The 12,115-nt window shown below is 40.3% G+C and overlaps 1 protein-coding gene across 1 annotated transcript in view; it reads left to right on the forward strand.

The window, feature by feature from the left end:
- The window catches only part of LOC120990686, an 85,271-nt gene that overhangs the window by 17,812 nt on the left and 55,344 nt on the right, over positions 1-12,115 (forward strand). Inside the window, exons 3-5 of the mRNA XM_040419593.1 lie at positions 4,529-4,708; positions 4,792-4,903; positions 10,399-10,523. Of these exons, the coding sequence (XP_040275527.1) occupies positions 4,529-4,708; positions 4,792-4,903; positions 10,399-10,523 (417 nt within the window). The remainder of the gene's footprint in view (positions 1-4,528; positions 4,709-4,791; positions 4,904-10,398; positions 10,524-12,115) is intronic.

The raw sequence follows: 12,115 nt of genomic DNA on the forward strand, positions 1-12,115 counted from the left end.
TTAGTTGGTGCGAGCGTCACTAGCTGTCTCCCATTCTTTTCTCGTTGCCGCGACTCTAGTCTTTACTGCAGTCGGGCATGGACCTTTCTGCAGGAGGTTGCGCATGCTGCTCCCCCTTTCCGACCTCCGTTGAATCCTTGGGATCTTAATCTAGTGCTCAGCGCTCTCCAGTCTTCACCGTTTGAGCCTTTTGCAGCAGGTGTCATTTCGCTTCCTGTCCTACAAGATGGCCTTTTTGGTAATAATCACTTCCATCCGTAGGTTGTCGGAACTCGTGGCTCTTTCCTGATCCTCCTTCAGGACATAGTAGTCCTTCGCCCTGTTCATTCCTTTCTTCCGAAGGTTGTGTCGTCATTTCATCTCAATGAAGAAATCATTCTCCCTTCATTTTGTCCTGACCCGTCTTATCCTCGTGAGAAGTCGCTCCACACTCTCTAAAACTTCAATTTCCCGATGCATTTGTTTGGCCATTGTGGAAGTGTACAGCGTCAGTGACCAGGCCCCACCCTTCCGTGTTACTGCTCATTCTGCTCGGACAGTGCATCATGGGGCTTCGGCCCTTTAGGTATGCAAGCTGGTCATCTTTGCACACCTTTTCGAAATTTTACAGAGTACACACCTTTGCGTCTTCTGACACTTCTCTGGGGCGTAGAGTTTTGCAGACGGCCGTTCACTGGCCGGAGGGTTCTTGTTTATGCCCACCCTTGGGACTGCTCTGCAACATCCCATGGTCAAGCCTGTGTCCCCCTAATGATACGAATGAGAAAACTAGATTTTTGTACTTACCGTAAAATCCGTTTTTCTTCAGTTCATTGGGGGACACAGCTCCCACCCGTTCTCTAGTTTACGGGCCTTTTCTGGCCTCTGTGGTTCGGGGTTTGTACATACACTGAACAAAAATGTAAATGCAACACTTTTGGTTTTGCTCCCTTTTTGCATGAGCTGAACCCAAAGATCTGAAACATTTTCTACATACACAAAAGACCCATTACTCTCATATATTGCTCACAAATCAGTCTAAATCTGTGTTAGTGAGCACTTCTCCTTTGCCAAGATAATCCATCCCACCTTACAGGTGTGGCATATCAAGGTGCTGATTAGACAGCATGAATATTGCACAGGTGTGCCTTACACTGCCCACAATCAAAGGCCACTCTGAAATGTGCAGTTTCATCACACAGCACAACGCCACAGATGTCGCAATATTTGAGGGAGCGTGCAATTGGCATGCTGACTGCAGGAATGTCTACCAGAGCTGTTGCCCGTGCAATGAATGTTCATTTCTTTACCATAAGCCGTCTCCAAAGGCGTTTTAGAGAATTTGGCAGTACATCCAACCGGCCTCACAACCGCAGACCACGTGTAACCACACCAGCGCAGGACCTCCACATCTAGCATGTTCACCTCCATGATCGTCTGAGACCAGCCACTCATACAGCTGCAGCAACAATCGGTTTGCACAACCAAAGAATTTCTGCACAAACTGTCAGAAACTGTCTCAGGGAAGCTCATCTGCATTCTCGTCGTCCTCATCGGGTCTGGACCTGACTGCAGTTTGTTGTCGTAACCGACTTGAGTCGGCAAATGCTCACATTCGATGGCGTCTGGGACGTTGGAGAGGCGTTCTGTTCACGGATGAGTCCCGGTTTTCACTGTTCAGGGCAGATGGCAGACAGCGTGTGTGGCGTCGTGTGGGTGAGCGGTTTGCTGACGTCAACGTTGTGGATCAAGTGGCCCATGGTGGCGGTGGGGTTATGGTATGGGCAGGCGTATGTTATGGACAACGAACACAGGTGCATTTTATTGATGGCATTTTGAATGCACAGAGATACTGCAATGAGATCCTGAGGCCCATTGTTGTGCCGTTCGTCCACCACCATCACCTCATGTTGCAGCATGATAATGCAGCAACATATTGCAAGGATCTGTACACAATTCCTGGAAGCTGAAAACATCCCAGCTCTTGCATGGCCAGCATACTCAGCGGACATGTCACCCATTGAGCATGTTTGGGATGCTCTAGATCAGCGTATACGACAGCGTGTTCCAGTTCCTGACAATATTCTGCAACTTCACACAGCTATTGAAGAGGAGTGGACCAACATTCCACAGGCCACAATCGACAACCTGATCAACTCTATGCGACAGAGATGTGTTGCAATGCGTGAGGCAAATGGTGGCCACACCAGACACTGCTGCAAAACTGTGCACATTTCAGAGTGGCCTTTTATTGCGGGCAGTCTAAGGCACACCTGTGCAATATTCATGCTGTCTAATCAGCACCTATGATTTAGTTCTGCAGATTCTTGTCATGTAACTGCATTGTTACTGTTGATCCTAAAATTCTAAATTTTAGTTTTTAGTATTTTGTTTTTTGTAAATCCAAATTTAGCTTTCATGCTCTCTATCAGATTCAAGCATGTCTCGACTGAAATCTGTCCACAGGTCTCTTCTACACATTCCCAATGTTGGTGCATACTGGTCGACTCACTTGGGTATTAATATAGCTTTTTCTTCAACTGTACCCACAATTGTTCGATTTGGGTTGAGGTCTGGGGACTGTGGTGGCCAATACAGCACCTCTACTTCATTGTCATTGAACCATTTCTTCGCCAATCTTAACGTATGCTTCTGGTAATTGTCCTGCTGGAACACCATGTCGTCCTTTTCATACCTATAGTACTCGAGTGTGCGAAGTAACTCCTCTTGTAGGATACTGAAATATAGCTCAGCATTGAGACCACCATCCATCCTGGTCAAGTATCCAACCCCTTTGGCTGTGAAACAACCCCTTATCATCAGGCTTCCTCCACCGAACTTGACATTTCCTTTAATTTCTTGATCTGTTTGCCACTTTTCCCTTGTTTCCTCCAGACCCATTTGCACCCATCAGAGCCCAGTCTATTGACTTTCGTCTCATCACTACAAATCACCTGTTTCCAATCTTCTACTGTCCACTGTTTGTACTTTTTTGCAAACTAAAGCCGATGCTTCTTAGGACGATCTTGAAGTCGAGGTTTCTTCACTTTTTTCAGGCCACCATTCCAGACTTGTGTAATGCATGTCGCATGGTGCTTTGCATGGACGTCTGTGATCTCACTATTACGAAGCACATGAGCCGCCTCCACTGCGTTGTTTGTTGCACTAGAACTGATAGACCTTGTGATCAGCCTGCTTGTTGACTCCGATATTTTTCTCGGACATCCACCTCTTGGCTTTGGAATGGATGGACAGACTTCATTTCGGATTCTTCCAGCTATCATGGCGCTTACATGATGCAGTTTGGCAATTGTCTTGGTTGAGATACCGCTATCGATGAGCTAAATGATGCTGTTTCTTTTTTCTTGTGAAATCTTCTTCATGGCTGGTCCTGGATTTAGACCAGTGACCTTTTCACTTGGGAATCAACCTAATAACACACTGAGCAATCAGGGAATGTGAAGACAGGTTGTAATTTGTAGTATACAAGAGAAAAGGATTGTTCCACCACCAGAAGAAAAACAGTAACAATGCAGTTACATGAGAAGAATCTGCAGAACTAATTCTAGGATAAATAGTTGCAAGTCCATTTTATGTATAAGATAGCCAAGATGATTGTCTATAAAATAATAGGAGTCTCACGTCCGAAGCTGTAGTGGATGGTGGGACATGGAGCCTGAAAGTCAAAAGTTCAAAACATTGTTACCCTTTTGCTTATCAGTGTATAGTAATAACAGATGGACATTTAGCATACACAGGTTACAAAGCATAAAAGTCAAATAATCACCCAGATATAATACTGGGTATTGTAACAAACCCTCCACAAGAACCCACTCAGTATACAATGAATACACCAACATAAAGAAAAACTGAGACTAAACCGGTTATAAATCAAAAATATATTTTATAAAATACACAATGTAACAGAAGTAAAAAGAGACATGATACATCAAATATAAAGTATGGTCTATCCCTGAGGAGATAATGTCAAAATTCATATGTCAGGCAAGAAGACTGATTCATATAAATACATGATTGTAAAGTCCACCAACATGATAAGAGTATTGAAGTGCAAGTGCTTATATCATGGCTGGCGGAGTAGCTGACTACATCACATGAATTTATATATGAAAAAGCCTGAATACAAAATGGTTAGCATAATAATGTTATTAAAGTGCATGTGCAAAATATAATTAAATTATTCCCTCATATGACATAACATCCAAGTATCACATACCCATTGTAGGGAGATCCACCTCAGGAGAGCAGCACACTCCGACGTGTATTTATATCAATCAGTCTTCTTCCCTTTATATATGAATTTTGACATCATCTCCTCAGGGGTAGACCGCACTTTATATTTGAGGTATCATGTCTCTTTTTTTTACTTATGTTACATTGTGTATTTAATAAAAATATATTTTTGATTTATAACCTGTTTAGTCTCAGTTTTTCTTTATGTTGCTGTAATAGATGGCCATGGCTGTAGAGGTGACGGACTATGGAAATGTCAGTAGTGATATTTATTACTGTGTCTCCCCATATCCAGGATTACACAGTGGTGAAGAAGACCTCTAGTGAGCGCTGTCAGGCCCCTGTGTCTGAAGGATGTCGAAGAACATTGAGCCCAATCACGGGGCCTCCGCCTCACTCCCTGATACATGAGGAGATTAATGAACAGAAGATCCTAGAACTCATCCACAAGATGATTGAGCTGCTGACTGGAGAGGTGACACTGCTGGGAATGCTGGGAAATTCTCCAGTAACAGCACTGGAGGGGTCTGGGTGATGATGGTATCATTGTGTTGTCAGCTTCCTATAAGGTGTCAGGATGTCACTGTCTATTTCTCCATGGAGGAGTGGGAGTATGTAGAAGGACACCAGGATCTGTACAAGGAGACCATGATGCCCCTCACAACACCAGGTAATAGACAGGACTAAATACATCCTTCTTTTACTGCCTACCTAACAAAGCCTAATTTTGCAAATATGACGTGTCACTTTATGTTGTAATAACTTTTGAATGCTGTTACTTATCCGAGCCGTTCTGAGATTGTTTTTTCATGACACATTGTACATCATGTTAATGGTAAATTTAAGTCAATCAAAAATCTAAAATGTACTTAAAAGTTTTAAAAAAATACACAGATATGATACCTCATAACATTAATATTCCTCATATGTCTACTTTACTTTATGTTGTCATCATTTTTTTAGGACCAATTCAATCACTTTGTGGGGCTTACATAATAGAAACCACCCATAAATTACCCTGTTTTAGAAACTACACCCCTCAAACTGTCAGAATATTTATGCTGTCTCCGATTAACAGTCTATATTATTTATGTAAATAAATCAGAATCTGTAATCTATTATCATAAATACCAAGCTAAAACGAGCTCGTGATTTGTGCTAAGTTAGACGACCAAAAGAAGGCGGTGGTAAATCAATATATACAGTATATTAAATAGCAATAATACGTTGCAAACTAATATATATACCGGTGTGTGTGTGTATATATATATATATATATATATATATATATATATATATATATAAAAAAAGAAAGTCCAACGGGAGCACCAACCTGGCTCGAGAAAGGCTCGCAAGAGCTGAAACGTCGCAAACTTTGCCATAACATGGGTGAATAAACAGCTTTGATTTTTTCATCACATTTTGGAGTGCAGTCCTGCTTTCTATTTGATTATATATATATATATATATATATATATATATATAAGAAAATTGGTGACAATTGAAATTCAATCAATGATATGCATAATTTTAAGAAAGTCTAAATAATCTAGAGTATATATATATCCACTACTATGCCTTATTATGACAATACCCTTCAATTATATTTTAAATCAATTTGATACCTGATTTCTCTCAGCCGACAAATGTCTGATTAAATCCAAATCTGGTCTATTTCAGATTTCCTCTTTTATTGATACAAAGATATATACATAATTAACCATACCGGCCTAGAACTGAATTCAGTTCTTTGGAGATGATACCGTGTTTCCAACAGTACATATAAATCTCCCTGAATCGGATCAAGTTTTAGGATGATGCTGCAGGTACACCCCAATCTTATTCCAAAACGGATACTATACACAAAGTATGGTTAACTGAATATATATATATATATATATATATATATATATATTATCCTTATATACTATACCCAAAATGTCAGCTAGCAGAAATGAGTTTAAATAGTTCTAAGATGGCTGCCTCCAATGGCTGAAAAGGTGGTCAAGTGGCTGGATTCGATGGATCAAGATGTCTTCAGGTTTCAAGAGGTTTTCTTCAAGATGACCATCCCAAGCTGATTCAAGAAGATGATCCCTCTGTCAGCCCATACCATCTTTTTATCCCATCTAAAATGGGACTGGTCTAGTTTAATCAACAACTAGTGACATCACTTTATAACTAATGGGACCTCCCCTAGTGATTTCACAATTTAAACCTTCATTTTATCCTAACATGAGGTGGCACTAAGGCTCCATATAAAAGTCTTTGGCAATTATAGCTATTTCCTGTATATAATCTTATTAATTTGAAGAAGGGATAAACTTTAACTAAGGTTTCATACAGACCTTGAAGAGACCGGAAAGAGACAATGAAGTTAATCTTTTGTAAAACATCTAGTCTCTTTCTAAATCTCTGACTGAACCGAATTCATTCCAAACAGACAATACAACACTCGTTGTCATTGTTTGGTAAAAAGACAGGGTTTGTTTATGATCACCTGTGTCCACGTTTCTCCATTCAAGAAATCTTCAGGGAAAGAGATTAATAACTTACACTTTTCTCTGGGAGACATTCTGAAATTACATACGAATTTCTACCTCAATTCTAACCTTAAGATGAGTATATCTACAATTACCACACTCTTAGTTATATAAAACACACATATTTAAATCGATTATATAAAAATCAAAATTCACTCATACATTGATTAATCTAAAAACCCCAAAGAAAATGAGAGTCTCTTTCTATCCATTTCAACTAACCTAAAACCCACACATTTCTACTTCAGTGTCTTATCTGGGTAAATACATTTTATTAGACCTGTCTAAATTTCTTCTCACACAAGAGGAGACTATGCAAACCCTCCTAAGTTTTATAAACAAAAGTCTTTACACAAGTCTAATCTCGAGTTAATGATTCTAAGTTCACAAGGGTTTGAACTTATATTACCCTCTTGAATAAAACAAAATCAGACCAAAATGGCTTCTCTTAATGTTCCTATTAATATACCTGTATAGGCCTTATATGATGGACTCTTTTTTTATACTTAAAAGTTCTGACAAAACTATTCAAAATCGATTTTAGAAATGTTATTAACTCTTAAGGTATTCCACAGGAATTAAAGCAAAAGCGAGGTAAAATTAAAAAATGTCCCTGTTTTTTACAGATTTTCATTTTGAATCAATTTTTTCCTGTAAAACTTCAAAGGTTAACAACAAAAAAAACTGCAATTTATATTACCCTGCAGAAACACCCCATATGTGGCTGTATACCGCTGTATGGGCACACGGCATTGCTCAGAAGGCATGGAACGCCATATAGTTTTTGGAGGGCAGATTTTGCTGGAATGATCTTTAGGCATCATGTTGCATTTGAAGAGACCCTGAGGTACCTCCACAGTGAAAACCCCGGAAAAAGTAACCATATTTTGGAAACTACACTGCCCAAGGAATGTAGTGAGCCCTTTGACCCAACAAGAATTTCATAACATTTTTAACACTTGGCTGTGACAATGGAAAAATAAAAATTTTTCTTTTTTACAAGAAAATTGTACTTTAGGCCCAGACTTTCTTTTTCTCAAGGGATAACAGGAGAATTTGCTTCCCATTTTCTCTTGAATACAGTAACACCCCATTTGTGGCTGTAAGCTGCTTTTTGGGGATACGCCAGGGCTCAGAAGGGGAGGAGCGGCATCTGGATTTTCTAGCATGGAATTTGCCGAAATGGTTTTTAAGAGCCATAACTTTTTTGTATTTTTTTTTTTTATGACTGAGTTGTGTGAGGGCTTATTTTTTACAGGACAAGCTGTAGTTTTTTATTTGCACCATTTTGGAGTATATTTGGCTTTCTGATCACTTTTTATCTCATTTTGGGAGGTGAGATGGGCAGAAATTGAAATTCTGTCTGTTATTTTTATTTTTTATAAAGTTCACCATGTGGTATATATGAAGATAACTTTATTCTGTAGGTTGATTTGATAATATTATAGAGACGGTCGTTACAGAAGCGGCAATACAAAATATGTCTATTTTTTAAAGTTTTACACAGTAAGAGCATTTGTGGGGAAAAAAAAATCATGTTTTTGTATTGACATTTTCTTAGAGCCATATATATATATTTTTTTCTGGCTATGGTCTTATGTGAGGGCTGTTTTTTTGCAGGATGAGGTGATGTTTCTGTTGGTACCATTTCGGGGTACATATGACTTTTTGATCGCTTGATATTATGTTTTTTGGGAGGTGAGGTGACTAGAAAATAGCTTTTTTGGCATTATTTATTTATGTATTTTTTTTACAACGTTCACCTGATGGGATGGATCATGTTATATTTTATAGAGCCGATCATTATGGACATGGTGATGCTAAATATCTTTTTTTTTCTATTTTCAACAATTTTTAAATGACTTAATTGGGGAAAAGGGCTCTTCTTTTTTTTACATGTGAAACTTTTATTGTTTTATTTTTATAAAAAACTTTTTTTTTAATATATTTTTTGTCCCCCATAAAGTCATATAAGACCTCTGGGGGACATTTAACATCACAATTTTTTATATTTTTTACTATTGATTTCTCCTATAACTGGGTATGACAGTAGCCCCAGTTACAGGGAGAATACAACCCCCAGAGAGGCTGTGCAGTGGTATAATATGCTGTAAAGCCTCACTGCAGACCTGGCAGCTCCTGCAGTCTCCCGACCCCGGCGGTCAAATAAACGGGAAGCAACATCACGCTTGCAGTCTGTGTATAGAGCAATAAAGAAGGCAGCGACACTGAGGACCCTTCCCTCCCTGCTGACGCTGTAGCCACTACTACCCCTGCTGCCACCACTATTACCCCTACACAGTCACACATCTCCTTTGTTATTCATCAAGTAACATATTGTACTGCTATTAATACCATGCAATTGCACATCTCCTGCCTTGTCTGTCAGGTTCCATGCTGTACCGCTGATGCTGCAGCTATTACTGCCGCTACTACTAGCCCTACACGTTATCCATCAAGTTCCACACTCACTATTCTGCCGTCGCAGCTGCTGCTCCCAAAAAAAGGAGATTTTTTTTCATGGCTTTGTAAAAACAAAAGCTATTGCTTCATTACTTTCCCAGAATTCAGGCACACTGTCACCGGCACATGTATTTGTGGAGGTAGAACTGGTAGAGACTGATATATATTTTCTATGTCTCTTTCATATTACTTGTGCTGTCTTGTGGCTACGTCCTAAGAAACCCTAAAATTTTCATACACATCTTTTCAGGGGATTTGTTCAAATCAGACTCGAAACAAATGTCACCAGATTTGTTCATCTCTACAGTAGTTCCTGTTGAACCGAGCAGGCAGTGGCATGTAGACAGGCTGTGGACCATGATGCTGCTTAAAGGGAACCTGTCACCGGGATTTTGTGTATAGAGCTGAGGACATGGGTTGCTAGATCGCCGCTAGCACATCCGCAATACCCAGTCCCCAAAGTTCTGTGTGCTTTTATTGTGTATAAAAACCGATTTGATACATATGCAAATGAACATAAAAGAGTCATATCTTACTTGTGTGAGCAGAGAAGAGTCATATTTTCAAGCTCTGACTCATCTCAGGTTAATTTGCATATGTATCAAATCGTTTTTATTACACAATAAAAGCACACAGAGCTATGGGGACTGGGTATTGAGCATCCATCCGTGCTGAGGTGTCAGGTACAGTCTGAAACACCTATCGTTGCAATGAAGCAAGTTACTTTTCCACTTGGTCGTTGAGATCAAATGGTAGTCCTATGGATGCCGCTGCCTCTTTAGGATCCATGGCCTGATTATTCTGTTATGTTCTAACGAGGTGGATCCGCTAAACTACTTATCCACGGAGTACGGATAGATGGTGCTACTTTAGCAGAGCTGGAGTACTACAGAAGTAGAGCTGGGTGACCATTATAAAAGAACTGGCGACTTGGTGTAGCAGAGCTGTAGAACTGATGCGGCAGAGTTGAACTGCAAACCGATGTAAGAGAGTTAGGCTGAAGACTGGAGTAGTAGAGAAGGCGGCCGGTGTGCTGGGACCGGAGTAACCGACCTGAATAATCGTGTAAATCTCCCAGTGGGGTGACACATTATCTCTTTAAATATTTTTCATGGTATCTTATGTGGTTTTTAACTTTTTTCCTCCTGTTTTCATTCAGGTTCCTGCAATATAAAATCATCTATTCACCTTACTGACCCATCAAGAATGGATGGGGACAGAGACAAGATGGCAGAGAAAATATTACATCTCACCCTAGAGATACTCTTCCAATTTACTGGAGAGGTGAGAGGTTCTGATGATGTCACATTACATCATTCTTATCTATGGTAATAACAGATGATATGACCGGAGAGGTGAGAGATTCTGATGATGTCACATTACATCAGTCTTATCTATGGTAATAACAGATGATATGACTGGAGAGGTGAGAGGTTCTGATGATGTCACATTACATCATTCTTATCTATGGTAATAACAGATGATATGACTGGAGAGGTGAGAGATTCTGATGATGTCACATTACATCATTCTTATCTATGGTAATAACAGATGGACATGGCTGCAGAGGTGATGGACTCTGGAAATGTCAGTAATGATATTTATTACTGTGTCTCCCCATATCCAGGATTACACAGTAGTGAAGAAGACCTCTAGTGAACGCTGTCAGGCCCCTGTGTCTGAAGGATGGGGAAGAACCCTGAACCCAATCACGGGGCCTTCACCTCACCCCCTGATACATGAGGAAATCAAACAGAAGATCCTAGAACTCATCCACAAGATGATGGAGCTGCTGACTGGAGAGGTGACACTGCTGGGAATGCTGGGACATTATACAGTAACAGCACTGGAGGGGTCTGGGTGATGATGGTGTCATTGTGTTGTCAGGTTCCTATAAGGTGTCAGGATGTCACTGTCTATTTCTCCATGGAGGAGTGGGAGTATGTAGAAGGACACAAGGATCTGTACGAGGAGACCATGATGGAGGACCACCAGCCCCTCACATCATCAGGTAATAGACGCAAATAAATACATTTGTTCTTTAATTTACATGTCGGTAAAAATTTAATTAATTCACTGTATGTGTTTCCTAAAGACATTAAAGGGGTTCGACACCCTAAGCATCAAAAATCCAAAGTGCCCCAGACAATAGCCCAAACTATGAAGTATTAATATCTAAAGCTAAATGTACTGGCTATATATCATTTTTCGAAACTGTTTTCCGTGACACACTTCCCTGGAGGAGCGAGCGGTACCTGGAAATGTTTTTTTTACAGTAAAAATGAATCTATGAAGTATTACATGAAGTCACGCGAGACTTCGTGAAGTAATAACTTTGGCTTATCTGAGCCAATACATCCTAATACCGCACGGAGCGCTCGCTCCCTACAGTATTGGACCAAAGTTTTTTGTGATTCGACTTCGGATGTTTCATCCAAAGTCAATTCACTCATCTCTAATAGTAATAGAAGGAACGCCCCAGTCCCAGCAGTAAGCTGTACAGACATAGTAATAGAAGGAACGCCCCAGTCCCAGCAGTAAGCTGTACAGACATAGTAATAGAAGGAACGCCCCAGTCCCAGCAGTAAGCTGTACAGACATAGTAATAGAAGGAACGCCCCAGTCCCAGCAGTAAGCTGTACAGACACAGTAATAGAAGGAACGCCCCAGTCCCAGCAGTAAGCTGTACAGACATAGTAATAGAAGGAACGCCCCAGTCCCAGCAGTAACCTGTACAGACATAGTAATAGAAGGAACGTCCCAGTCCCAGCAGTAAGCTGTACAGACATAGTAATAGAAGGAACGCCCCAGTCCCAGCAGTAAGCTGTACAGACATAGTAATAGAAGGAACGCCCCAGTCCCAGCAGTAACCTGTA

The sequence above is a fragment of the Bufo bufo genome, chromosome 2 (assembly GCF_905171765.1).
Source record: "Bufo bufo chromosome 2, aBufBuf1.1, whole genome shotgun sequence".
Lineage (NCBI taxonomy): Eukaryota > Metazoa > Chordata > Amphibia > Anura > Bufonidae > Bufo > Bufo bufo.